This window comes from Camponotus vicinus, unplaced genomic scaffold (genome assembly GCF_025532165.1).
Source record: "Camponotus vicinus isolate PSW18456_S1 unplaced genomic scaffold, iyCamVici1.0 SCAF_14, whole genome shotgun sequence".
In the NCBI taxonomy this organism is placed as follows: domain Eukaryota; kingdom Metazoa; phylum Arthropoda; class Insecta; order Hymenoptera; family Formicidae; genus Camponotus; species Camponotus vicinus.
The window spans coordinates 14,075,917-14,102,931 of NW_028141950.1; the positions used below are offsets into that span (position 1 = coordinate 14,075,917).

Sequence of the window (27,015 nt, forward strand, 5' to 3'; positions counted from 1 at the left end):
TTTGAAAGCGAATATAAAATAACAATTAAATACATAATCACAAATTGTGATCATTTTCTGAATGATGACTACATTATAAAACAATTATAAAAGATTTACTTATTTATTGGTAGAAAAACATATTTCAATTATCTACGCTTATCCACGATCCATGATATATTATGCGATTATGCGGAATTAATAATAAATTAGTTATGGATTAAAAGTTACAAAAGAGAATTTGCTCGTTTTGCTTACACTTAAAGTCAGTACACATGAGAAAATTTTAGTATTTACCATAAGCAAATCGACCAATCACAGGACGGCGTCCATTTTATATAGCTTCCGGCTAACTTCACAATATAAAAAAATTTAATTAAAATTAAACGAATGACTCACAAACCTTTTTAATTATACTTCAAAACTCTTCATACGAAATACAAACGATTCATAAGGAGAATTTTTAATATTTAGTTATGTTGGCTAACTACATACTGTAAAAATGATTAATTTTTTATAATTATTCTAATTACTCACAAACGTTTTTAATCACACTTCAAACATCTTCATACGAAATACAAACAATTCCATAAGGAGATTTTTGGTTGGCTGAAAAATTTCCGGCTAACTTAATACGAATTACGACATCTTTGTGTTCAGGCCCTTAAGGCTTTCGCACATGAAATTCCATAAGCACGTAAGACATAAGCGTAAGGAAATCGACCAATCACGGTCGAGTTTTGACCTCTTGGAGGGGCTAATACTTGACCGTGATTGGTCGATTTCCTTACGTTTACGTCTTACGTGCTTATGGAATTTCATGTGTGATGGCCACTAAGGCCATCACACACAAAATTGCATAGCTGCATATGCATAGCATAAGACCATCTGGACCAATGAGCATCGAACATAAAATCGCCATATTGATTTATAGAGCATAACATAAGCATAGGCAGAACATGTGCATAGGCCGGTATTCATAGTCCGTTCTTATATTTAAGATCGTCTTAAAAACCCATTCAACCAATCAATGACCGCATTGCAGCTATTTGATTGGTTGAATGGGTTCTTAAGACGATCTTAAATATAAGGACGGACTATGAATACCGGCCATAGTAAACGAAAAATTCCATAAGAACGAAATTTCTATGCATTTAGCCCATGCACAACCACGGTCTTACATACAGGTCTGGAAACTCAGGCCTTTTTTAGTGGTGGGGGAGGTCTCACTTATGCCCATGGACCTAAGCAGATATAGATGGAGTCTAAAGCGCTCATATGTGCGAGGGGGCTGTGAAATTTGCGGTAAGGGAGGTGTATAGCTCTGTCTCTTTCCAAAAGCAACCTTCGAGTGTTTCCGTCGCATATCCGATAATTCCCGAAAGGTTATATATCCCATTAGCTAACTTTCGAATAAAAATACATGTATTTTTATTCGAAAGTTAAGCCGACGGCACACGGTACGATTTTTCGTACTGGATTTGATAAGATTTAGTAAAATACTAAAAATGCACCAATCAGAATGCAGCATTTCTAATATTTTACTAAATCTTATCAAATCCAGTACGAAAAATTGTACCGTGTGCCGTAGGCTTTAGCTAATATGGGATATATAACCTTTCGGGCATTATCGGATATGCGACGGAAACACCCGAAGGTTGCTTTTGGAAAGAGACAGAGCTATACACCCCCCTTACCGCAAATTTCACACCGCCCCGGCTCCAGACTCCATCCATATCTTCTTAGGTCCATACTTATGCCCGATTTCACCAACCGCGTTTAACTTTAATCTTAGTTTAACTCACTCTTTATCTCCTTTTAATTCTTCCTTTAGAAAGAGACAAAGAGTGAGTTGAACTAAGATTAAAGTTAAACGCGGTTGATGAAATCGGGCATAATGCCTGTTTCTACCAACGTCGTTTAACTTTAATCTTAGCTTAACTCACTCTTTGTCTCCTTCTAACTGTTCTTTTAGAAAGAGACAAAGAATGAGTTAAGCTAAGATTAAGTTAAACGTTGGTAGAAACAGGCATAAGTGAGACTTCCCCCACCACCGGAGTTTCCAGACCTGTATGTAAGACCGTGTGCACAACCAATCAAATGCCATACGTAACCTCTCATCATCAAGGGTTCGTTGGTTCGTTCGGGAAATACGCTATTAGCGCTGATTTTGAACGTTGTGCTGTTCGTGTGTAATATTATTGTTTATTACCGAGCATCGCAAATAAAAATATGGAAGATCATAAGAATTATTTTACGAAAAGAAGTGAAGATGAAGATGAAAGCAATATATATAACAATAGAATTTCAAGAGAGGAAGATTCTCTGTTGGTGGATCTTGTGAAAGGTTACCCACATCTGTATGATAAACAATCAAGAGATTTTAAAGATATAAAAAAAAGAAATAATTCATGGGAAGAAATAGGACAAATCTTAAACGCGACGGGTACAGGATACATTCTTTTTTTATACCAATATTACATTCATATATGTGTGACTGTTTTCATATCTTTTAATAATTATAATATATTTCTTATGTATAAGTATAGTTGTAATGTGTGTGTATGTGCTTGTAAATAGATTTTTATTTTATTATATATCTTTCAGCTGCGGATTGTCAGACAAGATGGGCGAGACTACGCGAACGATATTCTCGTGAGAAAAAATTACAAGAAAGAGAAACCAGAAGTGATAGTGGACGTATGACAAGATCACAATTTCCCTTATATGAGCAGATGAATTTTTTATTTAAACATGTCAAGAGTAGAAAGTAAGTTTCTTTTACCAGAGACTCTCTTATTTATGTTACATTTGTAAAAAAGAAAGTTTATAAAATATATTATTATGTTGAAATGATTTGTTATTTTATTCAGATCTATAACAAATATGTCACATTTGACTACCAAAGAATCAAGTTCGATCAGGACCAGCGTATCAACTGAAAAATTAGGTGAGTTTAGTTAGTAAGCAGCTAATAATTTTATTAATTTGGAAAATATTGTGGGTTATTGTTTTAAATATAATTTAAATTGTAGGTTCCTCAAATGTGTGTGTGTCAAGGAATCATATTGGATCCACATACAACGAGTGTGATACGATCAACAAATCATCTAACATATTAAAGACTGGGTTCACATCAGCAGTGGAAGTTTCTCGCAGTTCCTCAAGACCTGCATTACACTCCCGTCCTGACTTTACATTCCGTTCACATAACATTGATATTCCTGCTTCTGAGATAAACATATGTAACCAACGTAAACCACGTACTATAAATCCTATATCTGCAGAGGAAACAAGTATAGTTGAACATTCAGAATTGTCCATTTCTTTTCATATTATTGAAAATACTGCAGATGAATCACTATTAATACATTTAACCTCTCCATTTTCTTCTTCAGAAACATCATTAGACAGCAACAATGAGTTCTCTCTACTGCATAGCCCATATGCATTACATAATGACAATGAAACATTCTCTTCAGTAGAATTTTCAGAAACACCATTAAAACAGAAACGAGTTTCACCTGTTACATATTCAAAAATAGTATCACCTAATAACGAAATAGTTTCACCAACACAATGTGATCATAACGCATTATCTCCAGTATTGTCTGTTTACTCTTCTTCATCTTCATCAAAGATAGGGAAATCTGCAGCACTATCTGAAGACTCTTCCTTATCAAATATACCGAAAAAATTAGCAAAGAAAGTTAAAAGCAAATCCGCAGCATGATGAAATGGAAGATTCTTTTTTAAAATTAACTTCAGCAGTTACAACGCATTTAGAAAGAAAAAATACAATACCCTCTGAAGTCACAGATGAAGACGACGTTTTTGGTAAAACTGTTGCATGCCAATTAAAAAAAATCGCAGAACCTGAAAAAACTAAAATAAAAGGACAGATAATGAAAATACTGTATGGTTTGTAATACAAAAGAGTTTATTATACATTTATAAAATAAAATTAGATTTATAGAACAAGTTGATTATACATTTTTACGACATATCCCTGTTACATCCTCTACGAATATAATCAATTTGCCATGGCAAATATATATATATATATATATATATATATATATATATATATATATAAAATTGCAAATATATATATATATATATATATATATATATATATATATATAAATAAATTATATATAAATATATATATATAATATATAAATAATATATATATATATATATATAATTATATTAATATATATATATATATATATATATATTAATATAATTATATATATATATATATATTATTTATATATTATATATATATATTTATATATAATTTATTTATTTATATATATATATATATATATATATATATATATATATATATATTTGCAATTTTATAACACGCTGATATTATTGCGATATAAATACAATCGTTCGTATCCATTATAATAAACGATATTAAAATGCTGTTCTTGCCGAACTCAGTTTCTCTTTGGTAACACAACTTTGAATTCGTATTAAGTTAGCTGGAAATTTTTCAGCCAACCAAAAATCTCCTTATGGAATCGTTTGTATTTCGTATGAAGATGTTTGAAGTGTGATTAAAAACATTTGTGAGTAATTAGAATAATTATAAAAAATTAATCATTTTTACAGTATGTAGTTAGCCAACATAACTAAATATTAAAAATTCTCCTTATGAATCGTTTGTATTTCGTATGAAGAGTTTTGAAGTATAATTAAAAAGGTTTGTGAGTCATTCGTTTAATTTTAATTAAATTTTTTTATATTGTGAAGTTAGCCGGAAGCTATATAAAATGGACGCCGTCCTGTGATTGGTCGATTTGCTTATGGTAAATACTAAAATTTTCTCATGTGTACTGACTTTAAGTGTAAGCAAAACGAGCAAATTTATCTCTTTTGTAACTTTTAATCCATGACTAATTTCCCAAATAGCACAGTACATCTTATGGACATTCATTTTACGTCCATTTTACGATCATATATCCATGGACATAAAACAGTTGTCCATTGTACGTCCATATAAGTACGTACATTGTCTAATAATAAATGTACATCCAGTGGACATCCATTTGAAATCCACTTTATATAATTAATTTATGGATGTATACTATACGTCCAATGGATGTTCGTACATGGACTTGTTTTGGATTATTCATTTTTGTTCCAAAAAGGATGAAAATTTACAAATTCTTTATCGTAATTCATCTGTAATATTATAATAAATAATAAGTATTACATGATAATAAGTATTACATAAAATTCATTGTTTGCATTTGTGATCAAAAAATTAACACTAACAATTATTGTGTGTAATGCACGATTCATATTTAGTTCACGAGTTGCATAGCCAATGGTAAAAAAGAAAATAATATTACAAATGGCAGAGCCAATAATATCGATCGTCATCACAGCGCGCGACACGCGCGACACGTTGATCGATGCTCGATTACCGCTATTTCCTGAAAGTGAACGTTTGGATTCCAATCGTGAGATTCAGTGAAGTATTATAATCAATCAGCCGTTTTAACGGCTACAAAATAGAGAGGATACGACTGTACGGATACAAGAATTAAAACTGTAAGTATATGTATAATTGTGTAGTACATGTGTTTTACACGTATTTGTAAAAATTATTTGGGCAATTTTATAACCTAAAAATTTGATATTTTATTGATACATGTATTTCTTGTTATCAAACAAGAATAGAATACAATTAAGTGTACAGTACTATTTATTCATTTGCTTATCGTGATTATAATTTATTTTAAAACAAAGATGTAATTCTGCTTCGATAATATTGATTCTGTTTGAAATAAGTCATCATTGATGGAGAAATATTCACAATGTGCTGTTAGGGTAGATAATTTTATTGACATTTTTTGTTATAGTAATTATGACAAGCTAACAAAATAAATTATATATCTTATATATGTATGCATATTTTAGATTTCTGTGCTGAATCAAAATCATATACATATTCTCATCAGTAAAATATCATACTCTAACAACATATATAATATATTAATGTTATAATTTCCTACTCAACAAATGTAACTGTTATAAACAAGACACATTACATTGCAGTTACATATTATTGAATACGAAATTATAACATTATAATGTTATATGTTACTGTTATATTGTATTTTTATTGAGAATATGTAATTTTGATACAATATATGTAAAAATCTGAAAAATGCTTGATATATATCTAGTATATTATTGATTTTGTTAGCTTATAATTATTACTATTAACAAAAATGTCAATAAAAATGTTTAAAAATATAAATTAATTTCAAAAATGTGGCAGTGTTTAGCTTATGTGAATACATCTCAGCCAACGATGATTTTTGAATAGATTCAATATCAAAGCAGAACTATTTCATAATATATTTATAATATTTTTAAAAGAGATTATAATTACGATAAGCAAATAAATAAATACTGTACACTTAGGAATCTATTCTATATTTTAATGATATGTTGTTGTGTATCATTGCGCAGCTATTATATGATACACAAAATCTGTGCAGTAATGCATAACAACATTGTTAAAAGTTACAGAATAGGCTCCTTAAACTCTATTCTTGCTTGATAAAAAATATGTATTGTCATATAAATAAAATATTAATTTAATTTATTGTTAGCACATAGACTTAAAATATGAAAGTTTAAAATACAAATGCATCATGAACACATTCTTATTTTCTATATTCTTTAGAATAAGTACTTTTAAATATAAATTAAGACATTTTTTATTTTATAGAGTTTTAATTCTGGAGCGCAAGACCACCAGGTTTTGGGAGATTGCACTAGAGACTGTTATACAGAAAATAAAAAGTAAGTATGCCTAAAATTTCTACTAAATATTACAGGCGCGCAAAAGCCTGTACAGATATTTCAATAAATTTAATTAAATCTGATGATTTTGCTCAATTTTTAAATAAAAATAATGATATTAATAAAGAATTTATTACAACACCATGCATTGATGGTCACATTGAATTGGATAATGATTTCACTATTGAGATTGATAACATAGATAATAATATAGATAACAATATAGGTAATATAGATAACAATATAGCAGATAATATAGATAACAATATAGATAACAATATAGATGATATAGAAAATTTTGACTCAGATAATGATGAATCCGATAACAACAATGATTCGAATAATGAAAATACCTTGAATAACGATGAATTAATTAGTAATAAAAATTTCAATAATACAGCTAATGAATCTTCGTTAGCATCTCAATTAGCTACTTGGGCTCTGAAAAATAAAATTACTCATATTGCTCTGAATGAATTATTAGGTATTTTAAAGTCAAAACATAATGATTTGCCTTCGGATGCTCGCGTATTAATGAAAACTCCTAGAAAAATAGCTTTAAAAATTGTTGAACCAGGACATTATTTTCATTTCGGTTTAAATAATTGCGTTCAGAAACTTTTCATTTATAACTTTAAAAAATTTACAACAAGTAGAAGTTTATATAAATATTGATGACTTACCTCTTTTTAAAAGTTCAAATCAACAGTTGTGGCCAATATTATGCAGTTTAGTTGAAAATCGTTGTAAAGTAGGTATTGTAGGCATATATCACGGAGAAACAAAACCAAATGATGCAAATGTATTTCTAAAAGATTTTATCAATGAAGCTATCGATTTATCAACGCATGGTATAACAATAAATGAATCTAACTATCCTTTTAAAATTAAAGGTTTCATATGTGATACGCCTGCTAAGGCGTTTATTAAATTTACTAAAGGTCATACTGGTTATTATTCGTGTACAAAATGTCATATTGAGGGGGATTATATTAATGGTAGAGTTTGTTTTTCGAGTTTAAGAAAATTTCGTGATAGAACCGATTTTGAATTTAGATCAAAAACTCAAGAAGAACATCATGTAAATTTAAAAATTTCAGATCTTGAATTAATTAAAGATTTAAATATGATTAATGATTTTCCTGTAGAGCCAATGCATTTAATTGATCTGGGCGTTACAAGAACTTTAGTACATTTGTGGTGTTTTGGTAAACCACCAACAAAATTTTCTCATACACAAATTTCACAAATTTCTGATTTATTAATAAATCAAGTTAAAAATATTCCATTGGAATTCAATCGTAAACCGAGATCGTTACAAGAAAGTAGAAGGTGGAAGGCAACAGAATTCAGGCAATTTTTACTATACACAGGGCCTGTAGTTTTAAAATCTGTTCTCAGTCATGACATTTATCTCAATTTCATGTGTTTGAATGTTGCTGTAACTATTTTATCATCTCCTCATATTAAACATTTAGATTATGCTAATTCTCTTTTTAATTATTTTGTAAAATCTTTTATCATTTTGTATGGTAAAGACAATTGTACAATTAATATACATAATTTGTTACATGTATATGAGGATGTAAAAAAATTTAGTGTTTTACAAAATTACAGTGCCTACCCCTTCGAAAATCATATGCAAAAAATAAAAGGATATATTCGTAAAAAAGATAAACCGTTACAACAAATAATAAATCGTATACATGAAGAAAACTTCGTGGAATTAAACAAAGAAAATAAATTGAATATCGAACCCGAATTATTAAATAAACATAATAATGGCCCTTTAGATCGAAATTTATATAGAAGTCAGTGGGAAAATATAGTGTTTCCTAATTTTACTTTGAAAATAAAAGAACCAGATAATTGTTGTAGATTAAGCAATGGTGACATCATTTTAATTAAAAATATTGCTAGTATAGACAGTGAAAATGCAGTAATAATAGGAAATAAATATGAATCAATAACAGATTTTTATAATGAACTATGTAAATCTTCTGATTTAGGTATACATTTAGTGGAAAATATTAGTAAGAATCTCCAAAGGTGGAATATTAATGAAATATTGCATAAATGTGTCAGATTACAATTTAAAGATAAATTTGTTGTTTTTCCTTTACTTCACTCTTTATGATCGGATTATGATTTTATTTTTACATATTAAAAAATTTTAATTTAATATTATTTAAGTAATGTCGATTGAATTTTATATTTTATATTTAAGTAATGTTAATTCTATTTATAATATTTTGTAATTAAAATTGACAAATTATTAATAAAATATTAATATTAAATTATGAATATAAAATAATAAAAATATATTAATTATTCTTTTGTGAAATAAATTTTATTGATGGTATGATTCTACATTTATAATATTCGGAATTATTGTGATCTGGAATTATTGGGTCCATCCAGAAGTACGACCGCTCACTTCAAGGTCGTACTTCTGGATGCATCCAGTTATGTACAAATTGTTGAGAATGTGTAGAAAAATATGGCAAAAACGTGGACAATCGTCATTTTCACGGACGAAGATACCGTAGAAGCGGTTCCATCTAGTTGGTTAATTAACAATAAGTGTTATTGGCCATCGCTTCCATTTGATAAAATAACTGCAGCAATTAGAAATCACGAAGAACCAAAAACTTGTTGGCCCTCATATCCTGTTCGGATTCTAAGACATGGAACTTTCGGTAAATATATACTACTTATTATATTTTAATAAAAAAATTATTTATTGTATCTTGTTACGTTATATGTCACTTGTTATTTTGTTTCAGACAATTATTCAATAGCAAAAGAGAAATGTCGTAAAGCAGAATATTCTTCTGATATAAATTCTGATGTCAGCGGTAGATTAGCCGTGTCTAAAAGGAAAATCACAATAAAAACGTATGGCTCCTCATTTGAAGAGAGTAATTTATCGTCGTCAGACGATAATAACAATGACAACCAATTCGCCACTAAATTACCGACTCCTCCACGTATGAAACCAACAAACGGTTTGTATACATTTATCTATCTGATATATTAAAGAAATTTTATAAAAATTTTATAAATAAAATAAAACAGTAGCAATCAATTTATGAATTCAAAAATTTACATTTAAAGTTTGATCCTCAATTGTTTTTTTCTTCAGAAGACAATACTTTTATAAAAACCAAGCCGAAAAAAAAGAGCAATGATGAAGCTACTAATATTAGCACATTGTCAAATACTGAGAAATTTCGAAAGGGCACTTCAAAATCAAATGGTTTTCAAATTATTTTTATAATATATTTTCATAATAATTAACTGTGTCTAAAATATAAAATTATAATGTGTAGATTTTGATAATAACGAAGATTTGAATAGCAATGACCGGCCATTTATGAATGAATGCAAATGTTGTCCATTACATTTACAATACAATTGCGGTATGTATAGAGGATATCACTTAATTTGTACCCACTATTTACACAGTGATATTCCTCATGGAAAATCTTGTCAAAAAGTTCTGAACCATTTTTTTCTATAACATAATAAAGGAATAATTATTGAGTAAAATATAACCAAACAGCGCTGAGGTTTAGTTTAATGCGCGTCAATGAACCGCGGGTCTAATAGTGTGCGGCTCACTAACACACGCCAGGCTAAAGCTCGGCGCTATTTAACTATACTTTACTCAATAATTATTTCTTTATTGTTTTATAGAAAAAAAGGTTCAGAACTTTTTGACAAGGTTTTCCATGAGGAATATTACTATGTAAATAGTGGGCGCGAATTAAGTGACACCCGCCTGTATATTTAATCTACAGTTTATATATATTTTTTGTTAAACTTATTATCGAATTTACGTACTACGCGCGCGCATATGTTCAATAATTTATTAATAAATTCCATTTTTCTAGAGAAATATTTCAAAGAGATTATTCGTCAACAAAATATACTAAAAGCAAATATGTGGCAATACACAGATGCACTTCAGGAATTAACTACATCTATTAATAATCTCGCTGCAAATAATAATGTGAATCAAGTACAAGAAGAAATCTCCTTTTTGCAAATGTTTGATTTTCCTGCACGAACTGAAGAAGATTTAGCTCGTGTTGAGGAATATCTAAATTTAGAAAAAAATTTTAACGTTGCGGTAATTTTTTATAATATCTATTATTTTCAAATACATGCTATATTTTTTTACATTATATTACAATATTATTAGTTAAAAGTTTTAATTAATATATTATTCTTATTTTGAATTTTGCAGATGAATGAACTTTCAAAGATTGGTGGATATTCCATATATAATTTTATACAAAGAGCTTTACAGTTGGTAATAACAAATGATCTTGCAGCTACTTACAGCTGGTTAGGAAGGCGGGCAAAGAAAACATTTAATAAACTAAAAATAGCCGATTTAATAATTGGTAAATAGTTTATTAGATTATCTTTAACTTAACTTATTTAAAATCACTGTTTTAGATTGAAGATTATTGTTGAATCAATTGTAACTGACTTTTTTGTTAGTTATTTTCATTGTTGGTATTATAACTAAATATATTGTGTATTATTTGATATATACACTATAGCAGCGGTTCTTAACCTGGGGTTCGCGAACCTCTGGCGGTCCGCGATGTCCTCACAGGGGATCCGCAAAAGCTCGAAGAAATAGCGGAAAAAACACAAAGTTTACGAACTTATGTGTAATCCTCGTTGGAAAAGTAATGCAAAAACAATTACATGAAGTATATGAACCGTTTATCTCAGGCGTATATGTGCGTTTGGTCGAGCGGCACTTGGTTGCGCGCACACGGACGCATGACATAAGCCGTCCTTGATTGTGTGAGTCTGTGAGTCGCGTGTCATTTTTTTCTTGCATTACTCTTTCTGTATATGAGTAAATTTTAGCAGTAAAGACTAAAAGAAATACATGTAATAAAAATATTTTAATTCGGACAATTACAAAATAGAAAATAGATAACATTTTTAAATGTCCTAATAATTTTAATTATTGCGTTTAGACAAATAATTGGTTTATGCTGTTTTTCAACTTTAAATTAAGGTAAATGCGGATTCTTCCAGATTTTTTTTTCTAAAATGAAAATTTCTGAAAATTTATTTTCAAGAAACTTAATTTTACATTACTTAATACTTGGGAGGCTGCATGAAAATAATGTGATAAGAAGGGGTCCGCATCGTAAAAAAGGTTAAGAACCGCTGTACTATAATATATATATATATATATATATATATATATATATATATATATATATATCAAATTATACTTTGTATATTTAATTATATTTAGTTATAATATTTATAATTATATATGTAGTTATAACACTATTAAATTCCATTAGAGAGTTAATAATATATACAGAGTATATCATTTTTTTAATATACACAGCAAAATATCTCTTAAACAATATATTTTAGAGAAAAATATTTCAGACAAAAGTTGTAGGATTTCGAAGGAGAAAGAAGTTGTTAAGAAGGCGTTAATAATCTATTTACATAAAAAAACAAGATAATTTTATTAAAAAAAAGACTTTCAAATAACTTAGAAACTCACCCTTTAGGAAAAAATTAATAGCACTAACTTTCTTCTTCGAAATTTTACAACTTTTGTCTGAAATATTTTTATACATTGTTCAAGAGATATTTGCTGTGTAAGTTAAAATGGAACATCTTGCATATCAAATTATACTTTGTATATTTAGATATATTTTGAACTTAGTGCAGAATTTTCTGCGCTTTTATAATTATTAAATATTTTTAATTTAAATTATTATATAAGTCCGTAGTGAACCGCGTGATTTCGATGATTCATTACTGAACAATTTCATCGACTCACTTCCTTTTTTTGACTTGCTGCTCATCAATGTCAAATAACCAAAACGAAATTTCATCAGTTGGTAAGAAATTAAAGAGTTTCTATGTATCATTAAAAGAAAAAGATTTTGTTTAATCTTTAAACACTGTTAGAAATATCACGTTTCTTACTAATAACTTATTTAAAAATTAAATTTGCATTAATTATAATAATATCAAGGAATAAAAATCATACTATGAGAGACTAGACTGATCAAAACGTCAAGATAATTATCAAATAAAATAAAAAAATAAATATTAAAAAATATATAATAAATAAATATAAATAAAAATATATAACAAATAAAACAAATAATTTAGATAAATATATTATCTATGTACAATTTTCTAATTGTTAATTTGTTTTTAACATATTACAGGTTCTACTAAAAAGAGTATTCCAAACTCCACCAATAAAGATTGCGAAGAAGCGATTCAAAAATGGTTAAGAAGAGCAAAGGAACGCAGCAATAATAAGAATAAAAACCAAGGAGAAAATAACAACAATTAATTTTTTAATTTAATTATTATTGTAATATTATTATTCTTTTCAATTTTTATATATTGCTGTTCTTTCCAATTTAATATTTTTTTCTTTTAGTTTATATACTTTATAGTTTACACACACACATACACGTATATATATTAGTTTATGCATTTAGTTTATAAATTTGTTTAGTTTATGAGTTTTAGTTTATAGATATTTTGATAATAAAATATTGTGATATGCAATATGTAAAACAATGTGATATATGATACTTGTAAAGTTGAAAGTATATATAAGTACCATTGTGATAAAATGTTGATATGCAAAATATATATGAATTAATACATGTGATAGTGTAAAACATATAAAGTGTAATAATGTTTATTGGCGGATATTGATTCGTTTTTTGAGGTAAAAGGAGAATAAATTATTGCATATAATAAAATGTAATAATAATTTTCACCTTTTTATCTCAGGAAACAGAGATCAGTGTTTGCCAGTGTACATACAGAATAACAATATAAATCAAAAATAAATATTCTTCCAGTTTTCTATACAATTATTATTAATTATTACCAATTATTTAATTATTTATGAATTATACATGCGTAATAATTGTCCGAAGTATGTCCAGTTAAGATTCGAATTTCGTCCATAAAAGATCCAAAATTCATCCATTTGGTCCATAATTCGTTCATTTAAGATCCAAAATTTGTTCATTAGATCCATAGTTCGTCCATTTCAGGTCCATAGTTTGTCCATAGTTTGTCCAGTAAAGACGTCTTATGGATGTCCATTGGAGTTGCAAACGGACATACAATGGACGTCCTATAGACATCTACTGTATTCGATATGGACATACAATGGATGTACACTATGTCCAGCATGTACGTTCGTCGTACGTACATAGGACGTACTTGTGCTTATTGGGTTATTATTAATTCCGCATAATCGCATAATATATCATGGCCCTGGCAAAAATGAGACGTTTGTTTGGCGTTTACATGAACGTTTGTGGAAGTTCGTCGAGAGTTTAAAAACGATTAGTAAAGAGTTTGTAGAACAAAAATTGCAACACTTTAGCGTTTAAAAGACGTTTGTACGTTATAGCGTAATCGTAAACGTTTGAAAAGTCTGAGTAAACTCTGTACACGAAGATGTATCAACGTTTACTGAACGTACTCTGAAAAATGTTACCTCAGCATTGCAAAACTTTCATGTAACATTATATAAAGAGTTTGTAGAACAAAAATTGCAACACTGCAGCGTTTGATAAGCATTCAAAACCCAACAGCGTTATGTAAGTGCTCTTACAAAGTTTGAAAAGCATATAAACTCTCAGAAAACCCTCACTCAACGGTTGTTAACGCTTTATAAAGTTTCTTATTTTCGCCAGGGGGATCGTGGATAAGCGTAGATAATTGAAATATGTTTTTCTACCAATAAATAAGTAAATCTTTTATAATTGTTTTATAATGTAGTCATCATTCAGAAAATGATCACAATTTGTGATTATGTATTTAATTGTTATTTTATATTCGCTTTCAAATAATAAACTATATAATAATAAAATTTATATAAAAAGATGGTAATATATGTAATCCAATTAATTATAATTCACAAAATAATTTCTTGTGAAAAAATAAAAGTAAAAAATATAGAAGAATTTTTTTTATAACTTGTATAAAAAATCAGTTTTATGCTAAGTATATTATAATTTTCTGGACTGTAGTAATATTTAATATATAATTTTTGCTATATAAATATATATTTCTTCTTAATTGACAATAATTAACAAAGTAATCAATAATAATTAACAAAAAAATGATAACATAAAAGAATATGCTAAAAATGTGCGCTTATATATATTTGAAAATACAAAAGAAGACTTATTTCCGATAAGGCATGAGCAACTTTCAAGTTTTCGGATGCAAAAATAATAAAATCTACAGAGATATCTATTTTTGCTCTTACAACATCAGCAATGGATTCATATTGATATATGCCATCTCCTCTCTCTCGCATTTTGATGTAAGCCTTCCGATATTCTGTGACATAACTCAGCCGATCTTACTATCTGTAGAAATAGATTTTATATCAGAAATATATATTTATATAGCAAAAATTATATATTAAATATTACTACAGTCCAGAAAATTATAATATACTTAGCATAAAACTGATTTTTTATACAAGCTATAAAAAAAATTCTTCTATATTTTTTACTTTTATTTTTTCACAAGAAATTATTTTGTCAATTATAATTAATTGGATTACATATATTACCATCTTTTTATATAAATTTTATTATTATATAGTTTATTATTTGAAAGCGAATATAAAATAACAATTAAATACATAATCACAAATTGTGATCATTTTCTGAATGATGACTACATTATAAAACAATTATAAAAGATTTACTTATTTATTGGTAGAAAAACATATTTCAATTATCTACGCTTATCCACGATCCATGATATATTATGCGATTATGCGGAATTAATAATAAATTAGTCATGGATTAAAAGTTACAAAAGAGATAAATTTGCTCGTTTTGCTTACACTTAAAGTCAGTACACATGAGAAAATTTTAGTATTTACCATAAGCAAATCGACCAATCACAGGACGGCGTCCATTTTATATAGCTTCCGGTTAACTTCACAATATAAAAAAATTTAATTAAAATTAAACGAATGACTCACAAACCTTTTTAATTATACTTCAAAACTCTTCATACGAAATACAAACGATTCATAAGGAGAATTTTTAATATTTAGTTATGTTGGCTAACTACATACTGTAAAAATGATTAATTTTTTATAATTATTCTAATTACTCACAAACGTTTGTAATCACACTTCAAACATCTTCATACGAAATACAAACGATTCCATAAGGAGATTTTTGGTTGGCTGAAAAATTTCCGGCTAACTTAATACGAATCAACTTTGACACATGTCAGTAATATTTAGGTTAGGAGTGTTTTTAAATGTCAATTATTGTTCCTCAGTTCTGATTAGTCTAAACTTATGCTATGTACATTTGTGTAGATTGCACATCTTGCTTATGCTTATGCTATGTTATGTCTGTGTTTCATGCATTTTGTGTGTGATGGCCTTTATACGACAACCGACAACCAAATACGCATGCGTCCGACATCCGACTGCGACATACGACGTATTGTAGAACGGGCCTAAGGAAATCGACCAATCGGAATTCTTACGTTTTAATATGGCTGCCTTACTGCTCAATCATGATTGGTCAATTTGCTTACTGACTACGTTTCACTGGCCGCATTCAGCAGACTCAACAGTTGAGCAACATTACTAGATTTTCCGATGTAATTCGATGCTGATTGATCGGATCTGAAAGTAGAAACCAATCATGTTCAATTGCTACTTAGCAGTTGAGTCCGCTGAATGCGGCCATTGCTTACGTTTTTTTGTGTGCCATGGCCTTTAGCAGCATCAGGGGGCCTATACGGTTTTTGAAACGAAGTGAAAATAACAAAAGTGAGGAAATTTACTAGAGTATCTACAATTTCATTTGTCGAAATCTAGTAAATCTGTTCACTTTTGTAATTTTCACCTCGCTTCAAGAACCGTAAAGCCCCTTGCACAATGCTAGGCAACAGGCAATAAGAACAGAAATAGTATCTATTCTCTGCTCCTATTGGCGAATATTTTCTATTCCGCGTATTTATTAGTGAATAGTTTCTATTCCTTATTTCTATTGCCTGTTGCCTAGCATTGTGCAAGGGGCTTAATAGGCACCCTGACGTCACTTCTGCTAAAAAGAACGTGTACACTTCGGTGTACACTTATTGAACTAGTGCAGCCAGTTCAGCTAAAAAGAACAAATCTCAATCCATATATATATTTCTCAAAAAATAATGGAATATACATTAGAGGACGCGTTCGAAACGTTAAAGGATAAGAAAATAGAACGAGAAAAAAATTTAGAAGAACTAATAAACAAAATATCAAATAATGAGATTTTTACTTTGAAACCATCAAATGTGTCTTCATTCGATGATGTGAAAATGAAACAAGAAAAACTACATCAAAGCTTATTGAAAGAAATTCAACAAGTAGAACCTGAAGATTATCCAATTCTGAGAACATCTGACTTACGTGTAGAAGTAATGACTGAAATGGAAGAAGAGATTTGTAACATGCAAGAACTCCTCAATAGTTTAAAATGCGATTTTTCTGATATTAAAGAAGATATCACATAGTAAGTAGCATGCAATAACAATGCAATTTTCATTGCAATTTGTATATTATATTTATTATAGTTTGAAAAATAAAAAAGATGGACTCGAGAAAATGAGAGGAGCTTATTTGGATATGGCAGAGACTTTTGCAAATGAGACCTATGAAAAAGAACTTGTTATAACTAAACATATATTTCAAAAAGTGAAAAGTGATTTAGTATGTAAATTTTAAACTTATTTTATATTTTTATTAGATAAAATTGTGCTTTTATATTAGACATGGAAAATCAACATCTCATTGTCAATTTGATAAACTCTTTTTACAGTACACTGTGGTTGATACAATTTTTCCTGGTAATGAGGGCTTCAAAGAATTATTAGCAGTAAGTATCATTTTTATCAAACACAATCTATATTTTCTACAAAATTGTTTAATTGTACAAATGTGCAAAGTTGTATTATATAACTGTATAAATGAATGATTTTAGGCACTGACATCTGCTTATATGAAAGGAGGAGATGATGTTTATGTAGATGTTATACCAGATGTGTCATATTATGTAAATTTTCTAATAGAAAATGACATAGTACAATATCACCGTAACAATAAAACTAGAATTAGAATGACTGAATTATTATAATACGAGTAAAAATTTATTATATTACAAACTTATATTATTATTGATATAGTACAGTAATTTTTTTTCAAAAATGCATTTTTCAAATTGCTACAACAATAATAACTGCTATATTTATTTTGTATTATGTTCATGCTATATTTACAGTTTTGTATGTATAATTCTTTTTATCTTACATGTACCTATAATTTATACACACATATACACACACACAAGAGATACTTGATATATGTAAATACTCTCTCTCTCTCTTCCCCTCCCACCCCTCTCTATATATATACAGGGTGAGCCATTTTAATTAACGCACGCAATTATTTCGGAAACAAAGCATTTTAGAGAAAAATGTTTCAGACAAAAGTTTTATGGATTCGAGGGGGCCATAAGATGGTATCATTGGTTTGACCTTGAAGAGTTATTTGAAGGTCACGTGAAGGTCACTTCAATTTTTTTAAATGGAACACCCTATATATTTTTGCACACTCTTGTAGCTTATCTCGAGAGCTTTCCAAAACACTATAATTAAGTACCTTTTCGTTAAGTACTTTTTGAGTTATGAGGCTTGAAATAATTTCTTAATTTTACATAAACCGTAAAATATCTTGTAAAATATTCATTTTTCGATTATCTTACCTTAATACTTTTACGTACAAAATAATGAGAGGAATCAATTGGTGTAAAGAAAACACATAGTTGTTTTTAAGAAAAAATATGGAATTGTTAATTGCAAATTACATATTTTTTCTTCAAAACAACTATGTTTTTTTTTAGACCAATTGATTCCTCTCATTATTTTGTACGTAAAAGTATTAAGGTAAGATAATCGAAAAATGAATATTTTACAAGATATTTTACGGTTTATGTAAAATTAAGAAATTATTTCAAGCCTCATAACTCAAAAAGTACTTAACGAAAAGGTACTTAATTATAGTGCTTTGGAAAGCTCTCGAGATAAGCTACAAGAATATGCAATGACAAATAGTAGGTTCCATTTAAGAAATTGAAGGTGACCTTCATGTGACCTTCAAATAACTCTTCAAGGTCAAACCAATGATACCATCTTATGGCCCCCTCGAAACCATAAAACTTTTGTCTGAAACATTTTTCTCTAAAATGCTTTGTTTCCGAAATAATTGCGTGCGTTAATTAAAATGGCTCACCCTGTATACAGAGTGTTCGAAAATTCAACCGCCAAATTTTCAGAGATTGTCGGGGGCACCATAAGAATCATTTTTTGCAAATGAACCTGGGGTCGGAAAAGTGTCATTACATCGCTACGGCATACGGAGTGTTCGAAAGAGTCGGGACCTTGAAATATCACAAAAAATAAAAGTTTTACAAAAAATTGTTTCAAACAAAAGTTGTATGGTGTAAAAAGGTCTATTTACTGGCGCCATGTGTTTGACCTTGGATGCCGTCGCCGAGATCACGACAAGGCCACCTTGAATTTTTGAAATGGAACCCTCCACTTTTTATTGCATATTCTTGTAGCCCTTCTCGAGACCTTTTCAAAGCACACTAATTTTACCAACTTTAAGTAAGCCGTTTCGAAGTTATCGAGCTTTTCAAGGTAAGATGTCTCGCCCACGAAGGCAAGAGATCCAAACACAAATTCGATTCCCAGATTGGAAGATGATCTAGCCAACCATGGCAAGATCGCAATAAAAAGTGGAGGGTTCCATTTCAAAAATTCAAGGTGGCCTTGTCGTGACCTTGGCGACGCCATCCAAGGTCAAACACATGGCGCCAGTAAATAGACCTTTTTACACCCTACAACTTTTGTTTGAAACAATTTTTTGTAAAACTTCAATTTTTTGTGATATTTCGAGGTCCCGACTCTTTCGAACACTCCGTATGCCATAGCGATGTAATGATACGTTTCCGACCCCAGGTTCATTTGCAAAAAATGATTCTTATGGTGCCCCCGACAATCTGAAAATTTGTCAGTTGAATTTCCGAACACCCTGAATATATATATATATATATATATATATATATATATATATATATATATATATATATATATATATAAAGATTAACACTTACTAAGACTCTATTTGTAACATTATATATTACAGATTTATTTGTAATATTGTACATCATTATATATTATAGATATATTTTATGGATGGAGTCTTCAAATAAAAATATTTCCTCAAAATATGCCAATGTATGACAATTATATAAAAAGCAAGTTGTAAATTATACAGGGTGTCCCGAAACTAACGCTTGATATTTTAAAGGCAGATTCTCTGGCCAATTTAAAAACGATTTTTCCTCAGCGAAAATGTCGAGGGAGATCATTATTTTTTGCATATTCCCAATTTTTGTCATCATGTATCTTTCTAACTAAGCCTTAAATTAAAATTCTATTAAAGTAAACTCTACCTAAAATTAACTAAAGAATGTGACTTTATTAATATTTTATTCCCATAAGCCTTAGGTTGCGAAAAACCTAACCTAACCTTTATTTTCAATCGTTTATAACTCGAAAACTATTAGTGCCGCGACATTTTCGCTGAGAAAAAATCGTTTTTAAATTGGCAAGAGAATCTGCCTTTAAAATATCAAGCGTTAGTTTCGGGACACCCTGTATATGAGTAAATTTAATTTTAATATTATTATTATTATAATTTTTAATATAAATGTGTATTATAACATTATAACACATATATGTTATAAAATATAAGTATAATAATAATTACCAAGTCAGATAACAATTTTATTTCTCAAGATATTACATTCATGATATCGTCGACAAAGTTTGTAATTTACAGAATTTACAGAATACACTTGATAAAGACAAATTATTTGACTTTACATCTCCACATCTCCTTTTTATAAGGACGTTGAGATGTGATCATTTTATATAGATTGCTTAATCCAGAAATATAGCCAAGTATACATCACATAATATACTTAAGACATGCATGAAAATGCAATATATTATTTTAATAAATATATACATTGACATATTTTCTGAAGAATATTGAAATGGAGTATATTCAAATGCTTTTGACAAAAAAGATGAAAACTATTTATAAAATTTATAAGCTTTGCAGATAAGTAGTGAATATACAAATAACTGCCAATTATGAGAAATAATTAATAAGAAACTTATCTCTTAATATAATTTTCTTCAATGTCAGAAATGAACATTACAAAATTAATATAAAGAATAAATGACATTTTTCTGTAGCTACAACAGCAATAAAATTACAAATTTTTTAATCACCAATCATGATAAATGAAGAAATTTCTAAATTGTTTTCATCTTTTTTATTTCTTTCTATTTCTTCTATAAAATATGTGTTATAATAAATATATATATATATAATTATATATATATAAGCAAGTATCTCTTTTACCATAAAAAAGGAGATCTTTCTCTCAATATTCTCACTCCCCAGCGATGCCATTCAGTTCGAGCAATCCACAATTCCTGTGCTGATTCCAAGCAGCTCAAAATTCCTGCTCCTTTCCAGGTCGTCATGCCAGGATCCATATCCTTTGGCTGAGTTATAATATCTAGTTGTTCTACAATAATAATATAAAAAAAGGAATAAACTCATTATTGTTTTTTAATAGAAGATTTATAACTATTCATTACTATACGGGTATAAACCGAAAAAATTTTTGATATATTTTATAGAATAAAATATATCAAAAATTTCTTATACAGGGAGTCCGATTCGTGAGGGACCAAACGAAAAGTGATGATAGACTGGGTCAAACTAAGAAGAAAAGTCCTCTACCATTTTGCAAAATTCGCAATAATTATTAAGTAATAAGCAAAAATGTCCCGGCGCATGAGAAGCGGTAAACCGCTTGTAGTGTGTGATTATTAAGTGATCAAACGAAAAGTGGTGATAGATTGGGTCAAACTGAAAAGAAAAGTTCTCTACCATATTGCAAAATTCGCAATAATTATTAAGTTATAGGCAAAAATGTCTCAGCGCATGAGAAGCGATCTGTCTATCGCTTCTTATACTCTGAGACATTTTTGCCTATAACTTAATAATTATTGCGAATTTTGCAATATGGTAGAGAACTTTTCTTTTCAGTTTGATCCAATCTATCACCACTTTTCGTTTGATCACTTAATAATCACACACTACAAGCGGTTTACCGCTTCTCATGCGCCGGGACATTTTTGCTTATTACTTAATAATTATTGCGAATTTTGCAAAATGGTAGAGGACTTTTCTTCTTAGTTTGACCCAGTCTATCATCACTTTTCATTTTGTCCCTCACGAATCGGACTCCCTGTATATACAGGGTGGGCCATTTTAATCTATGCACCCAAATTTCTTTGTACCTAAGACAGATACGGAAAAATGATTCAGACAAAAGTTTTATGGTTTCGAGGGGGCCATAAGATGGTATCATCGGTTTGACCTTGAAGAGTTATTTGAAGGTCACATGAAGGTCACCTTTAATTTCTTAAATGGAACATCCTATATATTTTTGTACATTCTTGTAGCTCATCTCGAGAGCTTTCCAAAACACTATAATTAAGTACATTTTCGTTAAGTACTTTTTGAGTTATGAGGCTTGAAATAATTTCTTAATTTTACATAAACCGTAAAATATCTTGTAAAATATTCATTTTTCGATTACCTTACCTTAATAGTTTTATGTACAAAATAATGAGAGGAATCAATTGGTGTAAAGAAAACACATAGTTGTTTCGAAGAAAAAATATGTAATTTGCAATTAACAATTCCATATTTTTTCTTAAAAACAACTATGTGTTTTCTTTACACCAATTGATTCCTCTCATTATTTTGTACATAAAAGTATTAAGGTAAGATAATCGAAAAATGAATATTTTACAAGATATTTTACGGTTTATGTAAAATTAAGAAATTATTTCAAGCATCATAACTCAAAAAGTACTTAACGGAAAGGTACTTAATTATAGTGTTTTGGAAAGCTCTCGAAATAAGCTACAAGAATGTACAAAAATATATAGGGTATTCCATTTAAAAAAATTGAAGTGACCTTCACGTGACCTTCAAATGACTCTTCAAGGTCAAACCAATGATACCATCTTATGGCCCCCTCGAAACCATACAACTTTTGTCTAAAACATTTTTCTCTATCTTGCTTATTTTTCGAGTTATTTGGCTGCCTAAGTTAAAATGGGTCACCCTGTATATATACACATATATGTATTTTTAATAATTAGAGATTTGGCTCAAGTAATCAAAAAATTAAAAAGAAAATGGCATAAGAGCATATATGTATATATATGTATATATATCGTATAATTGTTTTTTTAAATACTTACCAGGTCTGTACATGTAAGGTGTTTGAAGGGATATTCGATTGCGAAGCCATGTACCAATACCTTTAAACTTCAAACCTGATCCAACAACTAGTACGCAACTATACATTTTTCTCTTAAAATCTTCATTGGCTATTGAAATAAAATGAATTGTATAACATGTAGTCTTTTCTAATTATAAGCTATTTTGAGCGAAAAAATAACTTTATACTTACAACATCGTTCAATACTTTGTAATATAGCTTGATCAAGACCTAATAATTGTTGTGGGATCACAAAATCTCGAGGAGCTTCTAAATCGCGGTTAGACAAACTAGGTACAGTATCGCTGACCGTGTCGACTACGACCTCATCTTCGCCCGCATTTGTAGGTATATTCGCCGTTTCCTCCTGTATTTCTGACGAATGATCTAAAGATTCTTTCATTCCACGTCTCTGAAACAAAAATAGATCTAATTAAATTTAAATGGTATTATTAATAAATATTAAATCAGAAAAATATTCAATATTAAACTTAAGAAATGTAAAGTGATATTGTTCAAATTTATAAAGATTTCATATATACAGGGTGGTCCATTTCAACTTTGCCATCGAAATATCTCGTAAAGTCTTTAAAGATACGAAAAAATGTTTCAGACGAAAGTTGTATGGTTTCGAGGGGGACGTAAGATGATGCCATTCGTTTGACCTTGAAGAGTCACCTGAAGGTCACGTGAAGGTCACCTCCAATTTTTTAAATGGGACACCCTATATGCTTTTGCATATTCTTGTAACTCATCTCGAGAGCTTTCCAAAACACTATAATTAAGTTAGTTTTCATTAAGTACTTTCCGAGTTATGAGGCTTGAAATAATTTCTTAATTTTACATAAACCATAAAATATCTTGTAAAATATTCATTTTTCGATTATCTTACCTTAATACTTTTATGTAAAAAATAATGAGAGGAATCGATTGGTGTAAAGAAAACACGTAATTATTTCGAAAAAAAAAATGTAATTTGCAATTAACAATTACATTTTTTTTTCGAAACAATTATGTGGTTTCTTTACACCAATATTCTTCTCATTATTTTGTACATAAAAGTATTAAGGTAAGATAATCGAAAAATGAATATTTTACAAGATATTTTACGGTTTATGTAAAATTAAGAAATGATTTCAAGCCTTATAATTCTGAAAGTACTTAATGAAAACTAACTTAATTATAGTGTTTTGGAAAGCTCTCGAGATGAGTTACAAGAATATGCAAAAGCATATAGGGTATCCCATTTAAAAAGTTGGAGGTGACCTTCAGGTGACTCTTCAAGGTCAAACTAATGGCACCATCTTATGTCCCCCTCGAAACCATACAACTTTTGTCTGAAAGATTTTTTCGTATCTTTTAGACTTTACGAGATATTTCGATGGCAATGTTAAAATGGAACACCCTGTGTGTGTGTGTATATATATATAATTAAAAATAGATTTTTAACGTTTGTCTTTATTTTATATAATTGACATATAGGAAATCTTTTTCTTTTTATATAAAGAATACTTAGTAGAAAAATTTTATATAAAGCTTCAAATAGATACACTTGTTTGTAAAAAGAATGAACACTTACGCTTGTTTCCCTTAAATAATTCTCATCATAAGGGTCTTCTGGATCACCTAATGATCTTTTTTGAACGTGAACATTATGGATTCCAGTAATTCTAAACAATTCAGGTTGAAATAAGCTCAAAGGTGCTATTAAACATTCATCGCCTACCTGTTTTGATATAGTTAAGTATGTAAGGAAACAAATAACTTTTTCTTTTATAAAGTATGAATAAAGTTTTTTCTTTTATAAGAATGAATAAAAAGATACCTGCAAAGTATAAGTTTCTGTTTGTTTTTTTGGCTTTCTAACAACAAACGTTTTCTCTTGTGAACCACATACATTTAAATCTACATGACAGAAATCTATTTTTAATTGATCTAAAAGCAATGCATCCAATTTGTTGATGGGATCACATAATTTATATGGAAATGCGGACTTTTGTAAGAGCCAGAAAAATGTCTGCGTAACATCTGCACTGCCATAATCCATACGTACTCGCGTATCCTTATGAGAGATTGCATCCTCCACACATGACACTGATATCTTTTGTGCTCCAACATCTACCACACATGCGTAACCTAAACCCGCACCAAATAGCGCACCTACATGATCCTATCAATAATAAAGCATTAGCAATTATTTAAATTTTAAATTACTTGTTAAAATATACAACAGTTGATTAAAATAAAATTTAAAAAATAAGAAATGAAATAAAACTCTTTTTGTAAAGACTATATATAAATATAAATAGCAAATATATTAGTATTACAAGCGAGAACTAACTTGTAACAGAATGCAGCGACCAAAACCAATTTCGTCCAACAGTAATGTAGTCAATTCTTTCAAATAAGATCGATGATAAATATCAGGTACAACAAGCACTGCACGATAGTGTTTCAAGTCTCTCAAAGGAATATCTAACTTTTCAGTCAATACATATTCCCAAATTGTTTTTAAATCTGCCATAACGGCTGTTAAGCTACCACCTGGACCCATATGAATATTAAGTTCACCTCTTTTATAAGGAAAATGAATATTAAAATTAGATTCTTCCTCTGGATCTAATGATAAAATATCATCACCAACAACAATGTCATGACCAGTTTTTGTCCATTTCATGTTACATGGGGAAGAGATTTCTGGGATAGATCTGCGATTGAAAGCTGCTATTTGTTGTGGTGGAGTTGCATACCTTCGACACCCATCTGATTGTAAACAGGATTGTAAAGTATGTGATACCTGCAGTCGAGACTCTTCCATTGCTTGTGTTAACTCTTTTGTCTATAAAAGACAAATGTTGATAATAAAACTTTCTTGCTATATACTTCATACTTATTTATACTTACTAATATTACAGCTGATGGCAGGAAACTGTCCTTGTATTTTATTCCACTTGGTAAACGTCTCCTTGCTACTGCATGTAACAATGTAACAGGCTTTAGATCAGAAGCACGACCCATACGTAGATACATAGAGCCAGGATGAATAACAATAATGGTCTGTGCTTGGATTTGCTGAATAGATATAGATTATTACACATATTTGTTTATCAATAAAAAAAATATGTATAAGGAAAAAATTCACAAATATTTATTAATATGTTTCTAATATTATAAAGATATAATTACTTCTGCTTCCTGATAAACCGGCATTTTCTCACAATGTAATGTTAAAATCGCTTTGTTTAAATTTCCTCTTTTGTCATTATTTGTTTTTTCTTAAGGAGCGTCTACAATGGAGGTAGTAAGATATTGGATGCTTTCGAAAATAGATTTGGTTACTGCCAGTAAAATCAGTACAGTTGGCAGCAATGAAATTACTGGGTGCATCCAGAAGCACAACCGCTCACTGAGCGGCTAAGTAGCAATTGAATGTGATTGGTTTCTATCTTTGAATTCACCAATCACATTCGAGTGCTACTTAGCCGCTCAGTGAGCGGTTGTGCTTCTGGATGCACCCACTGGTGCTGCATTTCGTTTCTTCCACCAGTAAAAGCCAGTAAAATAGATGAAGTGCTTCTAAAATGAAGGAATATATTTTATTTGAAAATATTTTTGAAACTTCAACTAGTGTCTCTTCGAGTGACAGCGATGATAATGAAGAATTAGATATTATAATAAATAATAATAGAAA

General features: G+C 29.2%; 4 protein-coding genes across 14 annotated transcripts; 3 read left to right on the forward strand and 1 right to left on the reverse strand.

The window, feature by feature from the left end:
* The first annotated feature begins 1,673 nt into the window (after positions 1-1,673).
* Positions 1,674-3,960, forward strand: LOC145965435 (uncharacterized). 3 transcript variants are annotated; one of them, XM_083088974.1, is made up of 5 exons: positions 1,674-1,826; positions 2,003-2,425; positions 2,587-2,749; positions 2,853-2,929; positions 3,015-3,960. In XM_083088974.1, exons 2-5 carry the CDS (start codon positions 2,212-2,214, stop codon positions 3,710-3,712), a joined length of 1,152 nt encoding a protein of 383 aa, XP_082945100.1. In that variant the 5' UTR covers positions 1,674-1,826; positions 2,003-2,211; the 3' UTR covers positions 3,713-3,960. The 3 variants fall into 3 exon arrangements, with proteins under 3 accessions (XP_082945100.1, XP_082945099.1, XP_082945101.1); XM_083088975.1 differs by having other exon boundaries at positions 1,677-2,425; positions 3,015-3,275; positions 3,378-3,960; XM_083088973.1 differs by having other exon boundaries at positions 1,674-2,425.
* A 1,287-nt stretch (positions 3,961-5,247) lies between these two features.
* Positions 5,248-13,502, forward strand: LOC145964817 (uncharacterized). Of its 6 annotated transcripts, XM_083087971.1 has the most exons (10): positions 5,260-5,550; positions 6,740-6,813; positions 9,308-9,512; positions 9,600-9,821; positions 9,959-10,072; positions 10,146-10,235; positions 10,710-10,948; positions 11,066-11,225; positions 12,596-12,713; positions 13,050-13,190. In XM_083087971.1, exons 3-9 carry the CDS (start codon positions 9,314-9,316, stop codon positions 12,688-12,690), a joined length of 1,119 nt encoding a protein of 372 aa, XP_082944097.1. In that variant the 5' UTR covers positions 5,260-5,550; positions 6,740-6,813; positions 9,308-9,313; the 3' UTR covers positions 12,691-12,713; positions 13,050-13,190. The 6 variants fall into 6 exon arrangements, with proteins under 6 accessions (XP_082944099.1, XP_082944096.1, XP_082944098.1 ...); XM_083087970.1 differs by lacking the exon at positions 12,596-12,713 and having other exon boundaries at positions 5,249-5,550; positions 9,962-10,072; positions 13,050-13,502; XM_083087972.1 differs by lacking the exons at positions 12,596-12,713; positions 13,050-13,190 and adding an exon at positions 11,388-12,032 and having other exon boundaries at positions 5,257-5,550.
* A 3,316-nt stretch (positions 13,503-16,818) lies between these two features.
* Positions 16,819-18,061, forward strand: LOC145964818 (uncharacterized). The gene is made up of 4 exons (XM_083087974.1): positions 16,819-17,396; positions 17,458-17,593; positions 17,703-17,759; positions 17,865-18,061. Exons 1-4 carry the CDS (start codon positions 17,053-17,055, stop codon positions 18,015-18,017), a joined length of 690 nt encoding a protein of 229 aa, XP_082944100.1. The 5' UTR covers positions 16,819-17,052; the 3' UTR covers positions 18,018-18,061.
* A 1,198-nt stretch (positions 18,062-19,259) lies between these two features.
* Positions 19,260-26,647, reverse strand: Arp8 (Actin-related protein 8). 4 transcript variants are annotated; one of them, XM_083088333.1, is made up of 10 exons: positions 26,511-26,647; positions 26,229-26,396; positions 25,965-26,163; positions 25,666-25,868; positions 25,150-25,494; positions 24,904-25,050; positions 23,517-23,736; positions 23,305-23,433; positions 21,380-21,548; positions 20,028-20,929 (listed from the first exon to the last, which is right to left on the reverse strand). In XM_083088333.1, the coding sequence occupies exons 1-10, from the start codon at positions 26,532-26,534 to the stop codon at positions 20,890-20,892; spliced, it is 1,644 nt and encodes a 547-aa protein (XP_082944459.1). In that variant the 5' UTR covers positions 26,535-26,647; the 3' UTR covers positions 20,028-20,889. The 4 variants fall into 4 exon arrangements, with proteins under 4 accessions (XP_082944458.1, XP_082944459.1, XP_082944456.1 ...); XM_083088332.1 differs by lacking the exon at positions 20,028-20,929 and adding an exon at positions 19,260-19,943 and having other exon boundaries at positions 25,666-26,163; XM_083088330.1 differs by having other exon boundaries at positions 25,666-26,163.
* Between the last annotated feature and the right edge of the window lie 368 nt (positions 26,648-27,015).